The sequence below is a fragment of the Acanthochromis polyacanthus genome, chromosome 21 (assembly GCF_021347895.1).
Source record: "Acanthochromis polyacanthus isolate Apoly-LR-REF ecotype Palm Island chromosome 21, KAUST_Apoly_ChrSc, whole genome shotgun sequence".
Classification (NCBI taxonomy): Eukaryota; Metazoa; Chordata; class Actinopteri; family Pomacentridae; genus Acanthochromis; species Acanthochromis polyacanthus.
Genome location: NC_067133.1, coordinates 12,193,237 through 12,212,508, shown reverse-complemented (window position 1 = coordinate 12,212,508; position 19,272 = coordinate 12,193,237). Strand labels below are relative to the sequence as shown.

Sequence of the window (19,272 nt, the reverse complement as noted above, 5' to 3'; positions counted from 1 at the left end):
ATTGCTTGTCTTGCTGTTTACTATCTTTCATTTTTATCTAGCTGCTGTAATGTGTGATTTTCCCCAGTGAGGGACCAATAAATCTAATCATATCTCATATATTCTTTCACTGTTGCTAAAAACACTTGATATGAGCTGCTTGTGAGAGTGATTTCACAATCAATAAATGCTTTTGTAGAATATTACAACTTCATTAAGTCACAGTAACCTCAGAGAACCATCACAAAATAAGCACACGGTGAAAATCAATGCATTAAACCAACACCAGCATTTTATTTTTTCTCCAAAAGCATGTAAAAAACGAAAATAAAAACAAGAATATGCACAAAATGATTGTGTATATTGGTGTAGAAAGGGGGGCGCTTACATTTTAAAATGTTCCAAACCACCACTAAGCAATAGAGAGAAGGGAGAATAGAGGAGAAAGACTGCAAACACAGTCCAAGCGTCCTTTTAGCTGTAAGGCCACCTCAATCCACAGGTCAAGTCTGGAATATAGAATACACTTTCAAAGATGCATACATTTAAGATGTCTCGATAACAGCATTGACAAGTAAGTCCACATTAAGTTTAGCACAAAAATGAAATGACTCACAGAATTAACATTAAACCGTTACACTGCAATCATTCACCTGAGCCTCTTGGCACCAGTGTAAAGTGTACCTTGTCTGCTCTATTACACTTAGAAGTTGCAATTCACAGATTTCGCAGTTGTACCTTGGCGAACTGCTAACAGAGAATGACAAAGACAGCATTCCTAGATACAATTCTCTTGATTTTAAAGCATTCCCTGGGATCCAGAGGACCATTTTAAAATGACAAAAATAAAACGTACACCAGAACACATAGTAGGATTATCATACATGTGGATAAAAATGGTTAGATAGGAAAAATGGCTGCTGGTCGAGTGAAGTAATTCTATGTTAGGGAGTGGTAATCTAAAATAAGCAGGTCTGTTTTTGAAAAGGCATGATCAGGAGATTTCTTTGTAAAGATCTGTGCACTCAAAGGTTTTGTTGAAAAAGCAATAAGGTCAGCTATTTATTTCTAAGGCTTCTCTTTTCTTAAAAAAAGTAGCAAATATCCATCTGTTTAAGCTTTCTATTCTGCACAGCGCGCTCAAATTCACAGTAAACCTTCAGTCACAAAAAGTACTTTGTGTCATTCAAGTGTCAGTGGTATTCGGATATTTTCTAAAATGAGATACTTAAATGGCTTTAGACTCATTCTTCGTGAAGAATGAAATATAAACATGGAAATCTTGTCTAACTGGATTCGTTTCTCGTCGACGTTGCGATTAAATAAGATCAAACGCAGCTGGAGTGCAGCGGCTGCACCGCACACTGAGGCAAAAAAACTTTGAATAAAGGCGAAGTTGGGTTTTATGGGCAAATCATTTTTCGTCCTCTCACACTAGACACTACTGTCACACTTTCCCCAGCAGGGGGTGCTCTGCATTGGGTTTTTGCATGCAGCATGCAGGTGCACATCAGGGGACCAAAACACTGTGACAAACTCTCCATCCACCTATTGGGAATTTAATATTAAGGAAAATAGGTCCAGTTGCTTAGCTGTATTTAGCTAATAAGACAGGAGATGAGAACAGGAAGGCATTAATTGCAAAAGGAAACCTGTCCATGCTTATTGGATGGGAGTGAGGGGAACAAATAACAACGGATGTTCAGGACATGATGATTGGATTGGATCTGTCTGTCCCCGTAAAAACTATCCACTTTATACGAACACACTCAAATACAGCATGGGAAAAATCCTCACAAGACACCAACAACTGACAAGGGTGAAGTGATTTACTTAAGCTCCGTCCATCAACATCCTCATTTATGACACTTAAATGTATTTGTACTAATCAGTTTAACCGTTTGGATGTTTTAAGTTCCTCTTTATGCCTCATAGGACAGAGGGAGGGATGTTTGTGGACGAGGCCTCAGTTTCCCTGTGATTATCAGCGTTTTGTCTGGTGATCGTGTGTGGTCGTATGTGCAAGACGAGAGGTACAGCATGGTTGGGAATGTTCACTAATCACAAACTACAGCTCTATGTACAGACGGTATACAAAACACAATCCGAGAATTCCATCAAAAAGCTCAGAGATCAACTTATGCCATGACATCGATCGAATCCAAACTCTAAAAAGTGACGACTTCGCTATGAAAACAAACAAAACCATTCACAACACAAGAGATCAATACAGTCATAAGATAAGGCTATTAAGACCCAGTCATACCAACATGCAAGGATAAGACTCCGAGTGGCCGTTAAAATAAGAACTATTATGGGATGACGTGAGCAGTAAAAACAGTTAACAAAAGATTAAAATGCGAGAGGTGAGCTGTTGCTGATGTGCACGTTATTTTACAGTACTCTGTACCCTGTTTGCTCCTCAAATATATGAAACCTGACAAACTTCATCGTCATAATACTGAGGACTATTATTTTGACTTGTGTTTTGTTGCAATGAGTAAGCGAGGCTGTATTTTGTTTTAATCCTTGGGAGAAAATTGACCTGAGTGTATGCTCTACTGCAAAACATTGATGCTCTGTAACCCCTCTGATATGTTCGTCTGAGCATACAGTGTACACAATCCACAAAGAAAAGGGTGCAAATTATTTAAAAGAATTTTAAAAAGAAAAGTGTTTACACTCCCCATACCAGAGAAGGCTTTTGGTCACAATCAACTACCAATTCCAGGCAAGAAATTGGAAATTAAAGTTATTATCAGATTTGAGGTGGGATGGATCATGACTGTCCAGTCATTTCCGAGCTGTTTGTGCATGTTCTGATGGTGTTTAAAAAGCGAGTGAGTGCGTTGGTGATTTAACGGTACCCCAGCGTACGAGGCACGTGTTCATCGTAATGTATTGGAGGTGTTAGGAGGAAAAAGAAGAGGCAGGTCTGTGACAGGACACAGGCAGACATGATTATGGTGTCTTTGTTATATTATCTGTCTCCTTGGAGGCCCAGAGCTCTTTGTGCTGCTTGCGTCCGAAGCCCTCGTCGTAGTTGCCTTTGCTCTTAAACAGCTGCTGGAAGTGGGGTTTGCAGTAGAATTCGCCTTGAAGAGCTGCAAAGGAGCCAAGGCTGCCAAAGAGGGGACGAATCAAAGAGTTAGAATACATAAATCAAAGAAGACGGGTGCAGAGGAAAGTCAAGTAATCACCAGGGATGGGTACTGATAAGATACTGAAACCAAAACATATTAAGCCTGAACATGAACATTTGCTTCACTTTCTCTCTGTGGTAAATTTTCTCTTTCGTTTTGTACTTTTAAGTAAAAAATGTATGCAGGAGTTTTTCTTTGACAGTATTTTGACTGTGTGGTATTAATAGTTTCACTTAAGAAAACAGAATGCTTCTTCTACTGCTCCAACATCAACATTCAGCTAGAGAAAGACTGAAAATAAAGCAAGACAGTTGGTCTGCAGCCCCTGAATCACTAAATCCACCCTGCTTTCGAAACAGCAGCTCAGATGATGTATTTCAACAAAAATAATCTGCTGGCTAGTGGTTGTTTTATTCATCAGCTTATGTTTGTATCATTTAGCTAATTCTGTGTGCAGGCTTTAGATTGAAAGCATCATTAATATGGCAACCAGAAACAAACTATGAGCTCGTCAGTTGTGCGTGGTGAACTTCCACTGGATGTTTCAACAGACTGACCGTGTTTCTGCTTCTACTTCTAAAAACTAACATTGACTAGCACTGACTCTACCAAAGTGTGACCACACTTTCTACTTCTCTTCATCACTGACAGTAAGAGCAGTCTGTGTCTGTGCGTAGACTAGGAACAACAAAAACGCTTCATGGACGAATTAGAAACAGATGAAATGTGCAAAAATTATGTTTATGTAGCAAAAATAAAAAAAACATGTATATTTTCTTAATTTCTCTTCTACAGATAGCAGAAATGACAAAATCCTCCATTCTTTGATAATTTAGCCCAATTATTACCAGGTTTTGGCACTCATCTCTTAAAATCACACAGGAAAACTCTATATAGTCACCTGAGTTTGGCGTTGCAGTGCTTGCAGCAGAAACACGTTGAATGGAAGACCAGATTGTTGGCGACCAATCTCTCCATCGGGTAGACCGTCTTCTCACATGATGTGCACACTTCCTTTTGAGTCTTAAAGCTGAAAGACTGAGCACATAAATGCGCTGATTTACTACCAGACGCACACACACAGGCGGCAGTAAAAGGCACTGAGCTCTGGGGAGATGAAAGCTAGTCCTTACAAAAGACACAAAATGCAGGAAAGACCTCCTTTGCTCTCTTTGGAGATCAAAGGCTGACAAAAGTGAAGTGGGGCACAAGGATGAACACAGGACCACGAGTGAAGGACGAGGAGGAAAAAACAGAGAGTGTATATTTACCTTAGATCGCTGGACAGGTTTTTCCTCAGTGGCGTTTCTGGTGTCCTGGAAAAAGAAACAAATGTATTCAAATATATGTACCCAACAGCTGTCCATGCTATAGTAAATATAAGGTGAAGCCAAGAGGAGATTTCTGTCCTGTCAGATTTAAATCAGCACAGAAACTTCACAGTAATGGAAATTTTGCACTGTCCTCTTATTACCTTTACCAGTGTGCTCGTATTGCCAATCTGATCTCTTTCTCTCCCACTCTTTCTTTTCGCTCCATCTGTCTCTTTGCACCCCAGGGAGAGGATCAGGTGCCTTCTGTCTGGTCATGTGAGCCGAGCTGTGGGTCGCTCTGCATGGAGGCTGCCCTCGACATAGCAGAACAACCCAGAACCAGCCTTCCAGTTAAAAAGCGTCACCGAGCAACATGATTTCTCAGTGAAATAGCATAACTGACACCACAGTCTTTGCAGCTTGTAATCCATGCATATAATGGAGCATTTGTCTCACTCAACCCTACAATCATACGCAGGTTTACTCTTTCATTTTCCGGCTGCGATAGGTCAACAGAATTCTCAGCTCACTGTAGGTGTTGATGTTTTTCTCGTGTAACTGCAGCTGGGTTCACAGTGACAGAAGCAGCTGAGAGGCTTCCGAGGCGCAGTCAAGGTTAAGAGGAAAGACAAAAACCTTGCTGGAGGAAGTGACATAGTAGCCATGACTGTATCTGCCCTCTGGAGATTTGTCGCGGGTCTCCAGCAGCAATAAGCATGATCACATCTTCAAGCAGGACTAACTGGTAGTTCAAGGGGATAATAAACAGACAGAGAAACATTCAGACGCATACTTGGGAACTGCCACAGAGGAACTGCAGGGCAGGCTCTGGTGAGGCAGGGGAAAGTCCACTGCAGACTTAGCTAAAACCCTGTTATGTAAGGAAGTTTGGCTGGAGCTGGAGGACGAGGTGGAGGTGGGGGGGGTTCAAGAACTGCTACTAGAGTTGCAAAGAGAGGGAGATCGGCACAGCCTGATCTAATTTTTTCTGCAGGTTTACCACTCTCACACAAAACAGTCCTGATGTACGCGACAGCATGAATTCTGTGCATGCACTTCCCTTGTAAAAATGTCCAAAGGGACGCTGAAGTGGCTGAAAAACTTGCCTCCTGCACCGAGGAATGGATAAAAGCTTCTCAGAGTGCGTGTCTTTTTATATCAGGATATCAGTATGAATTATAAATGTATTATTTATACACTGAGCTTGCAGCTGATGTGCAACGTGGCTGGAAAGCAAATGCCCGAACAGTCGACACAGGGTTTGTAGCCACATCAATATCAAGGATCCTCCGGGAGATGTGAGAGCGAGGAAAGGTCAAAGAGCTCCCTGGAGCTGCTGAAGAAGGTAGTCAGTGGCTCTGGGTGAAGAAAAAAGGACTCTACATGGGCTCCCAACTGTGCGAATGGCATCTAGGGGTTGAGCATGCAACAACGAAATTAGTGAGTGCTAACTTGGTCATCTTGCAGAGTTGGGCTGCATGACTCATGAGTGCAATCAAGAGAAGATAAAGTCTAGCTCTACATAACAGAGCTACTGGGAACCTTAAGGTAATTTGCCTAGGATGGGAGCTGCAGTACAAGACGTGCCAAGAGATAAGTCCAAGTCAGTAAACTTCGCATTTAGCTGAGTCCAAATCCTGTAGAAGCAACTCACACTTACTGTAGCTATCATGCAGAGTCTTGGCAGCATGTTATAGGAGAGCAAATACGAGGTATTAACAGCTAGTTCTACATGACAGACAGATCTATGCCTTTGTAAATCTTCAGGAGAATCACAGAGAAACTGATAATATATAAAATAAATGACCAGCTGGAAAGTTTGTTTTGACACTCACAGGAAATAAAATACATTTAAAATTGACATTTTTTCCCACGGGTGCAAAAAATGTGAAAGAAAATGCTTCTATAAACCTGTACTTTGAGGTTTTTGGTAATGTCACAGATTGTAGATTGCCACCAGGTGGTGTGTGCATGTTCAATGCTGTATCTGACACGTGTATTAAACTTCCCAGGAAAAAGACCAATTATAGTCAAAATTCAGTTGTTTAAATGATTCAAGTTGTGCTAATTTTCTCTTCTGAACACGTCACTGCCTGAACTAGATAAACTTTCAGTGTGCATTAACCACACAACTCATGCTGACAAAAAAGTCCTGCTCATTCATGTGCAACACTGCTCACAGCCGAACATAACCACAGATATTTAAGTCAAGAAGATCAGCACAGTGGACAAATTTACATTGTTTTACAGTGTATATATTATGATATCACCCTTCCTGATCTGTACATCACTTGAAGAGGTTATCTCTGTGGTCCTCTTTGATTAGTAATCTAACCAGCGTGAACACCCTCAGTGATTTGCATACTATTTTGGACCTGGCTGCCCTAATGCATCACTCAATAACGGAGCAAAAGGAACAGCAAGGGTGTTGTCTGCACTTATGGCAACCGGATGAGATGGTTTTGCAATGATTGGTTCATTAACAGTGAGGCCATGCCGCTTCCTGTAGATGCAATCACAACAATCCCAACAGCCGGCCATCTCCTCCTCATCCCCGATTCCTTTTTGAGCTCAGTTAAACTGTTGTTGCTAGCTCGCAGGCAGCTCACACTTTGCTGGTTATCTAGCAGCATACATGCTACACCACTTCCTGCTGACATGACTCTGATCTTCTCAATATTTTCCAACACAGCTGAAACTTGAGTCTGAATGATTAAGTCAGTACATTTGTAGGCAATATTGAGTGGAAGGCTGTAAATGCATGAAAACGAGGTCAATAAGGGCTTCAGGTGTGTATAAGAAATCATGATGTAGCCAAAAAAGGAAACCTGATCAGACTGAATGCAGACACTTGCCAATGTTTTTTGTGATGAAAAACAAGCCAGCAAGATAAGTTACCATGTTAGGGGCAGGCATGCATAGCAAAAACACATGCACAGACATCCTGGAAGACTTCACATTAGCTTGTGCCATCTTGTCTTCTTTTGCCTTATATGTACATGAGGCTCAGTTGTCACCAAAGTGCTTGAATGTGGCAGGAAGCTGTTATGACACACGTGGCTTCCTCTGTCTCGTAGAGTTCCAGCAGGGACAGTCGTAACGAACCAAGTGTCTCAATAATTAAATGTAAATAACTGCTTGTTCTCTATAAATCACTCAACTGCAAACGTGAATAAAAACTGATCTATGTTTCTAATCCTCAAAAATTGACATTTGGGGTGACCTGACAGTTGAGTGTTTATGGTGCAAATGCTGTCAAGAAGCAGCTCGATGCAATTCCCGACTGGACTCTTTACTGCACTATCTACTGTAAATAAAGACAAATGCCAAAAAAAATTAACACGAGACTCCTCCAGACTAATAAAGGAGACGATAAATCGAACGTAGGGATTTGAAAGGAAAGGCCGCGGTGAACAAAGAAAGAGGTGTTCAACACAAACATAAAGAGGGTTTGTGGTGTGATTGATTAGCTCCACTATGCCTAACTCTGCTTTAACTGTGGAGCAATTTGACATACTAGCGTGTGAGAAGCCAGAGCCAGCTGGAGTGTGGTTATCTTACCAAACAAAGAGCACTTTCACTCCAGTGTTCAAGTCTTCTTGCAACAGAGTTTCAACTCTTGGCTCACAGCATCAACTCCCCACACTGAGCCCTCACTTTGGTTTTAATCTCACCTGCACATGTCGTGTGTGTGTGTTCATGTTGCAACCTCCCAGGAGCTTTTTGGATGGTTGCACCGGCTTCCCCTTTGCTCAGTAAATTATTATTTAAAGGGGTAGTTTTGGGAAGAATTAGCATCAGATATATATCACTTCCGCTACAGCCAGGTGATTTCGGTTAAAGACTGGACACACGCAAAGAAGCCTAAACAGTCTGGCACATAATCCCTGTTACAACATAACTTGTGTTTTTCACACTTCGCATTTTGTAGGGATTAACCAAACACGACATGAGTTGCTCAATAGTTTTGAAGTTCCTGACATGGTGTTCTTTGCACCTTTTGACAGAGCCATGTCAGCAGTTTCTCCTGTTCCAGCTTTATGGTAAACTATGCTAATTATCGATAAAATTTATTGAATAATGTGCTACTTTGACTCTGATGCAGCCGTCTCTCTCTGTCTGTCCAGCAATGACACACCCACATTAAACATTTGTAAAACACAAATACACAACAGTGTTTCATTTATGTTTTGCTTTGGAGTTTGGTATTCTGAACTATAACACCAAGATAGTCGAATATCAGTTCAAAAAAATTGATACCTGGTGTCCTTGATCAATAATAATCTCTACAAACCTATAAAAAACATACATACGATCCCTACTATAGTGCATTCTCACCTATAAACCTGCCAAGATTTACTGATTAATCAATTAGTTATTTACTATAAAATGAATCATCTCCTATTTTGATAATCGATGAATTGGTTTCAGTCATTTTTTAAGGAAAAATGTCTAAATCCTCTGATTGCGATTCCCTTAATGTGAATATTTTCTAGTTTCTTTTCTCCTCTATGGCAGTAAACTGAACATCTTTGGGTTGTTGATAAAACAAGATATTTTTCATCTTGGGCTGTGGGGAATACAGATCATTTTTCACCATTTTCCAACATTCTACAGACCAACGACTATATCACTAACGTAGAAAATAATGAACAGATGACTCAACGTTGAAATTAATGGCTAGCCGCAGCCCTACACGTCTGTAAGTTAAAGAAACAGTTTGTATTTCAGTCACTGTGAAAAGGGTTTTCTAAAAAACATTTTCACCCTTATGGTCACAAATCCTACTGCTTTTCCCCAGAGGCCATGGATCATGCATGTGACACGGGAGGTAAACATCAGTGAAGTTAGCGATTATTCTTTCAAAATAAGAAGAAGATGTAATAGGGAGAGAATTTAAAGACGCACTTCAGAAAATATACAAACTCAAAATGAAGTGCATAAGTTCTTTACCATTGTCTTCAACGAGGTGCCAAAACTACAAACCAGGCCTCTTGTCTATATCTTTGTGTTTACAAGAGCTGTCTCCTGATGTAAATCACAGCTATTATCCAGCTACAACAACTCGAAAGAATATTACCAGAGTGAAGGGTTAAAAAGTTCAAGAAGTTCAAATAGGGGGAAACCTCCACATTTTTCTCCTTGTAGTGCTGATGGACAAAACACAAGAAGACAAACCCCACCGATACACACTTTATCATCACTGAGTGCACTTTGTGTTGCATGATTCACTGCTACAGACCCCTACAAGGGAAGGCAGGCGCTATGCTAACAAACTTCTCCTGTCATTCGTCCAAAATAAGGCTCCCAGCCTCTCTCTCTCAGTCCTTATTTTTAGAAACACGATCATTGTTAAATTGCTTGGGACAGCAGAGTGGGAAAAACTGAAGAAATGTGAAGCACCCCATCCTTCAAATAGAGTGTTAATAAGACCATTTATCAGCTGTCAAGCAGTTTGGCTTTAAACTCATCGTAACAAACATTCTGCGAGCCAGTACTCGCAAAATAACTTAGAGCCTCAAGTTTAATATTTTTTGCAGATAGCATCTTGCTATAGGTAACATATTTTTGGACCTGCAAGCCATGGAATTGATACAGCAGCAAAAAACAGCTGCTGCAGGGAAGATATACAGCCTCCCCTTGACAGTAATTTCATATCAGTAATTCTGAACATGCAGAGACCAAGCAAGTTATGTGGAAGAGATTCACGGGAAAGGGTAAAACACTCAAGACACGAATGGGGTTAAAAAAAAAACTCCTGTGATGGAAAAATAGCTGAACTTGAGGTTTTGACAGTTGACTGGCTGTGGGGCTGATAGAAGAACAAAATGGTCTCATTCGTCAGATGACGATACAGCACAGCAGTCTGCAGAGTAATCACATCTGGTGGCGTGTTGAGGGGTTCGGTCAGCTTCTCTTCCCCTTTTGAACTTCCTTTATGCAACTAGAAAATGATGGGGCGTTTTTCAGTGAGGATGTCCATCGCATGTCTGCATGTCTCAATAGACAGAGACTTGTTTTTTCACTTCCTTTAAGATTCAGACAGAGGTTCATGATCAATTAAGGGTGAAAAGGGTTAGGGTTAGGGTTAGGGTTAGGGTTAGGGCTACAAAAAGCAAAACTATGTCTACTAATGTGACAAATATGTTCTCAATCAGTTGACTAACAGACTTTTAATAAAAGAAAAAATTAAGAACTATCTTCACTGCTAGATAGTGTAGCATTCAGCCTAGTCAGAGTTCAACCATATGGTTTATAAGGACAGAGAGAGATTATTAGTAAAGACGGAGACCAAAAACTGGTATACATCTGCAGTTAAAAGTTTTAAAATGGATATTTAAATTAATTTATTTTATATTTTTCAACATAAAAAATACATTAATACTGATAGAAAAATACTGAATATCAGTGCAATAATCTGTCGATCTGCAGTCTTGAGACAAAGTTCCTAAGACCACTTTTGGATCTCGACATTGCGTGCATTTTGACTTGGTACAGATAAAAATGACTCAGGATTGTATTTCAGAACCACTTACTCTTACTCTTATTCTTACTGAAGTGCCGGTGCATTGTCTGGTGTATTGGTTAACATCAACACTGGGATTGGATGCAAAATTTAATGTTTCAAATGCAACAAACTCATTTTTAATCCAATATTTTGTTTATGGTAATGGCTGTCATTCCTCTGCCATCCTTCATGTCAACTTCAAGTAAGTAAATGCGTAAGATAAGAAAAGAAACTGTTGTTGTCTGGTAAGAGATGTCAGTCAAATCTTGTGTGATAAAATTTTGCTACCAAAACCACAAAGAGTTTGTCTGTGAAACTTCAAAATGCTTCAATACGCAAAGCGCACTGAGATGTCAAACTCTTATTGGCTCTTAGAAAGCAAGAATAAGAGAAGCTAGCTCTTCACCCCTCACCCAAGGAGATTTAGCAAACATTAGCTGTACATAACTCTACTTATTTATACACTGAATGTTTCAGGGCACTATTCAGTGGTTCAGTGCAATAGCTTGCATGTTCCACATTTAATTTTATGTGTGTCATGCAAAGTGGGACTTGCACTGATCTGGTCCTGGTCTTCACTCAGACTCAACCCCTCAAACTCTTGGTCTGTTCTCGGTACAATGATCTTGACTACAACACTACTGCCAGGTATAAATCCAAAGAGAAAAATAGTGCATCTTGTTTCGTCTAATCAACAGATCAACAGCTAAAACCAGGGAGTGGTGCAGGTTTTTTTTTTTTGGTGTTCTGTGAATTTGAAAGGGAACTAAAGCATTTTTTAAGACAAATATTTTGCCATTTTTCATGTACTATTTCTCAGAAGCAGACTGCTATAATATTGAAAGTGATACTGCCTATTCACTTGTAGCTAGTTGTCAGCAGCTTCTGCTCTCTGAACTTTAAAGTTGTCTGTCTACCTTTGCAGAAAAACCCTCATGTTTCCTTTTGTTCCTCTTTTGAAGAGGCTGAATGAAGAAGACACAGTTGACACCATCCTCTGATCATTTTCACAGATTTATCTAATAAAGGGCTAACACAAGATCCTGTTCTGCTTTCAATTCATAAAATCTGACAATAATGACAAAGTCAAAAAGTCAAGTTCAACATCTGCTCTTCAAGAAATATGCCCTACTTGTCTTCTGTTGGTCTAGTTACCAACAGGACACTCTTCCCCTTTTGAACACAAATGGTGTTAAACACAAACGGTGTTAAAGTTGGTGATTTATGGGGAAATCTAATGGCTGGTGCAGGTATGCTGCAGCAGCTACTCTGTTTATGTTTTCTTCTCAAAACTGAAAAGAACAAAATCCGTGACGCCCTATGAAAGAATGCACTGAAAACCCGGAGCCTGTGTTGACTTGATATAGCGAGAGGCCACTGCGTTCCGCAAACCTCCTTGAAGGAGGTGAAGAAACAGCCGTGAGTGATGCACCTGATCAGACGTTATCATGACCCGGAGAAGAGGGAGCATTTCACAATCCAATTATCCTCCAGTGCTGGAATTCAGGAGAGCAAGCCTCGTCCCGCTTTGAAAGCAAAATCTCTCATGCAAATATCGGCTTTGCAATCACAGCCAAGTTTCCATCACAAAGTTAGCTGCAGTCCAGGACAATGAGGGCCAAGGAACAGGGGAATTACTGATTTAGACTTTTTCGACCAATAAGCGGTAGTTAGTTCAAATATAAATGTAATAATTGAAATAACAGTGAGCAGATTACTCAGAGTACAGACTTAAAATGTGGTATCTGCTACTGACTGATGTTACTCTGTGCACTATTTCTAAACTATGTTCCCTGAGGTCTTTAGTCATGAGGTCAGTTATCTGTGAATGGATGTTGTTTAGATCAAAATTACATTTAAGAATGAAGAAGAAGATATAATCATGTCATTACAGAGTTTTTTTTTTATCTTCATCTAGGGCAGTAAAATGACAATTGTTGGCTTTTGTCATCTTCCACAGACTGGCTTGCTGGTGTATTATTTGTGCAGAGAAGCTTTTATTACCAACCTCACAAATCTGTCTGAGGTTTGATTTACAGGAGACTGCAGTGAACCTTGTCAGGAAAATGAAGTAATTGGAACAAATCAAAGTGCAAGGAATGTCTTAAGTCCTTGGCCTGCAATGTGAGACCTGAATACTTCCACACAGGTTTACAATACAAAGTCTAAAAGTGTGATTTGTGTTCTGCAGAGGAGAAAATTTGTGCCTTCCTTCAAAAATGGGGTGCATGCATGTATGAGCCAAACTGGCAGGGATGACTGGAAAATAAAGACCTCTTGTGATTTGGCTTGCAAAAAGTGATGTACAACAACAATACAAAGGCAGAAAAAGAATTCACTTCAATCTCTTAAAAGCAAAAAAATCACAGTGTGAAACATCTACACCTTTCCAAGTCTAAAAAAAGGTTCCATTGTCCAAACAACCACCCTCACTGTATTTCCTATGTTCAATGCTGAACCTAACGGATATAATAAATGTTCAGGGAAAGAAAGTGACAGGTAGGCAGCTAGTTACAACAATTTCGCTGACCGCTTTTGCCTGCAGGTCTGTGGCTTGGACCTGCTGGCGACCCATTTAATTCTGTCCTGCGCATCTGACAGCAGGCAAACACCCTGCCATCAAGCATATGGCACTTCTGACATGCCCAACAACTCAGGTTCTGGTGCCGTTAATGGTAATTGTTTGACAGAAGACCATATGGTCAAACAAAATAAATATTAGCTCACTGCAGCTTTGTTCTGTACGCTTTGTCTGAAGCTGCATTATTTAGCCATTTTCTGGGCAAACAAGCCAGTCAAATTGCAACAACAGAAAATCTGCCAGAATCCTGACGTAAATCAGCCAACAGAGCAGGGTGTCAATCTGTGCTGTCAACTCTGACTGAAATTACTGTCAGACAGTCCACTGATGATGGCAGGAAATGAAAACGACCATATACTTACTTAAGCCTTGTCGCCATATGCCAGGGCTATAATTACAGAGTCCCAAAGCTGTGGTGCCTTGGACGGATAAAAAGTGGTTTTAGCAGACCACATAGTGGGTTGACAACTGCTTGACAACACAAACACAGGCAATAAATTTGCACAAAGCTGAAAATCCAGTCACTCGTCCATTTGGTAGGTACGTCTGTATGCTGCAGTGTACAATTACAGGACCATTAGTTTCAAGTTTCAGAGAGCATGTTTGCATGTGCTTCTCTGTAATTGTGGGTTATGATCTGGTTTTGGATTATGTGTTAAACACATAAACATCTTATCTTTCTAATCATTTGCTAGTCGTACAAGAGTGAATGGTTGGGATTTTGGTAATAAGAACTTAGATACTTTTATGATCATGTATGCAAAAATATGAATGATCAGGTCCCTCAATATTTTCTACTCTAAAACTTCTGTTGAAAACACAGTGTTGTTATTATTGGGAATAGTATTTGGTGGTTTCACAGTTAACGTGTGTAAACATGTAAAACAATATCGGCGGGCACAGTGTATCGTTGGAGCAACGTTATTGCAATGTGCAGATGTGCGATGGGGAAGTGCAATGTAAAACAACGTGAACTAACTTAAACACATTAAGCTACACATTTTTTGCTGCTTGATACCAAACAAAATCTCCCGTGGTTTTTGTTTTCTATGACTAATTTACAAGAGAAGCCTGTCTGATGATACAACATTTATGCTGATTAAAGTTTTTCTGTTCTGTAACTTTATTTAAACTACACAAAGCTTGTTGACGAGTAGGCTGTGCTTCCGTACAGCAAAATGAGTAAGGAGAAGGAAAGAAACGGTAACAAGGAAAATTTGGTTGCAAAAAGAAATGCAACATCAGCTGTGCAGAAATATTTTGCTACATAAAGGATGACGGTGATCAAAAACAGCTAATCTGTCAGCAGTGTCTTGCTGTTGTTGCACACTACATGAGACATCACGTCTGATTTGTTTGACCATTGAAATCAGCACCACAAAGCTCTGTATGATGAGTTCAAGGCCAAATCTGAAAGCCAAAGCGACTGTGTAACACCATATGAGCAACGTTTCAAACAGTTCACACTCAAAAAAAGTCGTTCTGTATTCTCTTTTAGATGTTGTTTTCGTGATGCAGATTTACTCCCTTTCAAAATCAGGCCAATCCTCCAGCAAGATGAATTCTTTCCTGTTAGAGTTTTTCAAGCCCTCTGGTTGAAATTTCTGTATTTTTTCATATTGCAATTTATACATATATAGCTAAACAGAACACGTGTTGATACATTTTTCACCATTTTCTGACATTTTACAGACACAACTAACCGACGATTCGACTGTGAAACTAATGTGCAGCCCTGATGTAAACATACTCCCTGAGAACAATATGATGTCTATTGTTATCTGCATAATTTTCTTTGTTTACTTCCTTTAGTGGAGGGGTTCGTTTTACTACAGATCTTTATATAACTCTGGGCTGATAGGGAGTGAACAGACCCGTTATTACAGCTGTATGCTAATAATCACAGCTTGCTATAGCTAGTATATGCTCAAACAAAACAAGAACATAAATACATGCTTTATATTATTAAAACATATTTCAATTAACAAAAGCAGTACATAAAAAATAGGTCAAGAAATGAATTATGAGCAGGAATTGCAGGATAAGCAGCGATCCTGTGCAATAATACATTATTCAATAGATTTAAATCATATTGCTAGTTGATATTAATTAGCCATTAAGCTAGCTAACAAACAGACGGTACACTGAGCGGCGCATTTTGGGGCAAAACGGCGGTGGGTATTAAATTCTCCGCTAGATATAAAGCACAATTCACGAAATTCCCACAGTGGATAAGATAAATAACCAGGTCCAGGACCGATAAACCTTCCCGAGTGGACGGACATCATCTCCTCACCTCCTCTCCTGAACAGAAGAAGAGGGAGCAGCGGGGAGAGCGGCGGAGCGGCGGAGGGAGGGAGGCTGCAGACACACACGGTGCAAACGGCCGAGAAAAAGACACTCACCATCTGCGCTGGCGGTCTGGTATCAATCGGTCCTCGGCAGCTGGAGGCAGCTATTCGCTCTCTCATTCACTTCTCCGGGAGGCTTTGTTGCGGACGCTTGCGCCGGTGCCGGTGAGTTTCTACGCTCCGCTTCGCTACTCGTCTCGGTTTTTTAACAGAACAGTTTTTTTCCTTCGGCAGGATGTCGCACGTGATTGGTTCTCATCTGCTCCCGACGCGTTCAAGGGGTCATCAGACAAACCGGCACTACAACTGGAACAAGAGGCTTTTGGGGTACGTAAATGTTAGATCATTTGCTGTATTTCGAATGGGTTTAAAAGTGGTAGTGATCGTGGCTGTACATTTTGTTCTTTGAGAGCTAACAATATTTTTTTAGGACTGCTATTATGTACATTAATTTCAATTTGTCTGATATCGGTCTTTTAGAGTTAATTGTGTTAGGTGTCTTTGAACATGTCATGTATGATTTGGATGCTTTAATGATTCTAACGCTGATATATTATCAATTTAGTCATCGATTTGGGTCAAATTATTGTAATAACTGACGGTTAATTATGTATGAATATCAGTATTGATTATAATTATAGCTAACTTCAGTTCCATAGGACATTTTAAAACTGGATTCACAAAGTGCTTTACAAAATAATAATAAATAAAACAACAATGAAAGATCAGAAGAAAGACAACAAAACATTAGCAAAGACGAAGAGAAAGACAACTGAACATTAATCAAGACAATTATTCAATAGTTAAGACAATAAACCTATGAGCAACAATAAAACATTAAAAATGAGTTACAGGGATAAAATAAATAACTGCAAAAAATTCAGAGCACAAAATATTAAAAGAAAGACAATGAAACATTAATAAAAGAGTTACAAGCTGCTTTTGTAACAGCAGCTAATTCTCCTGTTAATATCCTTATGTATTATTTAACCCATCTGTCAGACTGTTTTTAGAGCGGTTTTCAATATTCAACACAAAGTCTATATTAAACAGTAACAGGTAAGTGTAGTGTTGGTTTGGTTTGGTTCGAGATATTTATTTCGAATATGTAAACACAAGTATCAGGTGAGCAAAGAATGGATATTAAATATCCATATATATATACTGTATATGCATACACATACATACATACATATAGACATACATACCCAAGACTGATATACATACATATCCATACACATGCATGCAAAACAATTTCATAAAGCAGAAGAATTTTGCCACACTTTTGGAGTAGATCTACATATTCGAAAAGGAGTGAGAAGAAGTGAGCAAACACTTATTTAATCCCACCCCTTTTCCATAAACTATTGATTGATAATTTCCAGCTTCCTAAAATTTAATTATATAACATTCAATATATATTTATACATGTAAGATATGATAAAGTAATATGATATTATCGATTTATATTTATCTCTATAAATATATACACACACATTCATGTTTATATAAATACACATACATACACCTATGTACATATACGCATTCATACACACATATATACATACATACATACATGCACATACACATACCCTCATACCAAAAAGAACAGAACTAGAAACCAATCAGTAATTCATCCTTAGTTACCAATTAAGTAATTAACAACATAAACCATAACTCCTGTAAACACCTGGCATAAGTCAAGCCCCCTCTTCTTCCTTGTATCATGCAAAGATCATGTTTTTATACTGTATTTTAAACTGGTTTATACTTGTACATTGCTTCAACTCCACATTCAGTGTTAAAAGATGGCTATATATTTTATTTATTTCAACTTTATTCCAGACACTAGGTCCAAATACACACACCATAAAAACAAAGACACAACAAGACACAAAAAGGATACAATCAAAAACAGTTAAAACGTCCCTTTAAAGAGACAGCTATACCAGTGCTTCCACATCCCAGACTGATAGCGAATGGCACTACAGCCAATATTCACCAGTGACACAATCACTTCATTATTTGAGATATTCAGTCTACAAATAAAACTGTACATCATTTTACGCAGTGTGGCTTGCAGAGTGTTAATTCTGGCTGACACAAACATCTCACTCGCACTAGCCCATCTTGGTCTCCTAAGAAGAACACGCAAGGCGTCATTGTAGGCCACCTGCAGTCTTTGTAATGTTCCTTTCTTGTACTTAGTCCAAAGGTGAGCAGTGTATAAAGGTGTGATATATGATTTAAACAACGTTATCTTCACTTTTTCAGTGCAAGACCCAAATTTTCGTGCCAGTGTATTTGCTTGAGCGTACAATGTTCTACATTGTCTATTTATGTCATCATCATCAGACAAATCCTCTGTGACGATGTGACCAAGATATTTTATTTTGTTTGTTACTTTCAGCACATTATTTGACAAATAAAAATTCGGAAAATTGACACTTTTATCCTCTCCTGTTCTACATATCATAACCATACTTTTTGTACATTATACTGGATATCATGCTCGATACCATAATATGAACAAACCTTAAGTAACTGTTGCAGCCCATATATATATATATATATATATATATATATATATATATATATATATATATATATATTTTTTTTTTTTTTTTTTTTTACTTTGTCTTGTTTACTGGCATCTTCCCTTTGTTGCCCAGAGTAAACATGTTTGTCTGTAGACTCAATAACTTCAGAGAGAAAACATCCCAGACAGGATGATAATAAGGAGGAGGCTGCGTATTTATATCAAATACACAATAGTCATCATTTAACAATTTAAAGCACAAATTTACAGGCAAAGGGTCCTCCATCTAAAAACTGCAAATGTATTCAAATGTGCTTCATGCTTATCAAAAATGTAAAAAGCAAATTTTAGCTTTCATTTTAATGTCTTAAAGGAACAATTTGTGCTATCTTGTTAAAGGTAGGAGAAAAAACACTGTTGGTTGTCAATGTTCTTAAAATGAGGGGAAACACAGCTTTAAAATACTATTTGCTTAATTTCTTTTCTATTTTTGGAGAAATTCCTTGAAAGATATTATGCTGATTACTCTGTATCATGACTGTTCATGCCCTCCAGTGGCTACAGTAAGAAATCACAAAACTACATTGTAGTGTCTTTCTACAACTGTTATTAAAGTCAATATTTACACATAGATCTCAACTTGACTGCAACTCATCATTAAAAGCAAATACAGTGCTTCAGTTTTCTCTTCCACATCTGTCAGTTGTAGCTCGGTGTGCCTGCTCCCCTGCCCTATGATTTACACATAATAGGACAAAATAAAACAACATTAACTTGAGAAAACTGCATGAAATAGCCAATTTAGGAGAAAACATCTTAATGATTAGTACTAAACAAGACTGAATTCAGCACAAGATC

The 19,272-nt window shown here is 38.9% G+C and overlaps 1 protein-coding gene and 1 long non-coding RNA gene across 2 annotated transcripts; one reads left to right on the top strand and one right to left on the bottom strand.

The window, feature by feature from the left end:
• Nucleotides 1–249: 249 nt before the first annotated feature.
• limd2 (LIM domain containing 2) lies at nucleotides 250–16,067 on the bottom strand. Its single transcript, XM_022195336.2, has 4 exons — nucleotides 15,930–16,067; nucleotides 4,394–4,438; nucleotides 4,024–4,160; nucleotides 250–3,100 (listed from the first exon to the last, which is right to left on the bottom strand). Exons 1-4 carry the CDS (start codon nucleotides 15,993–15,995, stop codon nucleotides 2,941–2,943), a joined length of 408 nt encoding a protein of 135 aa, XP_022051028.1. The 5' UTR covers nucleotides 15,996–16,067; the 3' UTR covers nucleotides 250–2,940.
• On the top strand, nucleotides 15,917–18,322 carry LOC127531664 (uncharacterized). The gene is made up of 2 exons (XR_007938805.1): nucleotides 15,917–16,040; nucleotides 16,110–18,322. It is a non-coding gene; the product is annotated as an uncharacterized LOC127531664 (long non-coding RNA).
• The last annotated feature ends 950 nt before the right edge of the window (nucleotides 18,323–19,272 follow it).

Excerpts from the sequence above, each read along its gene's own strand:
- limd2 (XM_022195336.2), bottom strand. The coding sequence starts at position 15,995 with ATGAGAGAGCGAATAGCTGCCTCCAGCTGCCGAGGACCGATTGATACC. Across the intron at positions 4,439-15,929 it reads CCAGACCGCCAGCGCAGATG|GACACCAGAAACGCCACTGA; the intron begins GTGAGTGTCTTT and ends TTCTTTTTCCAG. Across the intron at positions 4,161-4,393 it reads AACCTGTCCAGCGATCTAAG|TCTTTCAGCTTTAAGACTCA; the intron begins GTAAATATACAC and ends TTATGTGCTCAG.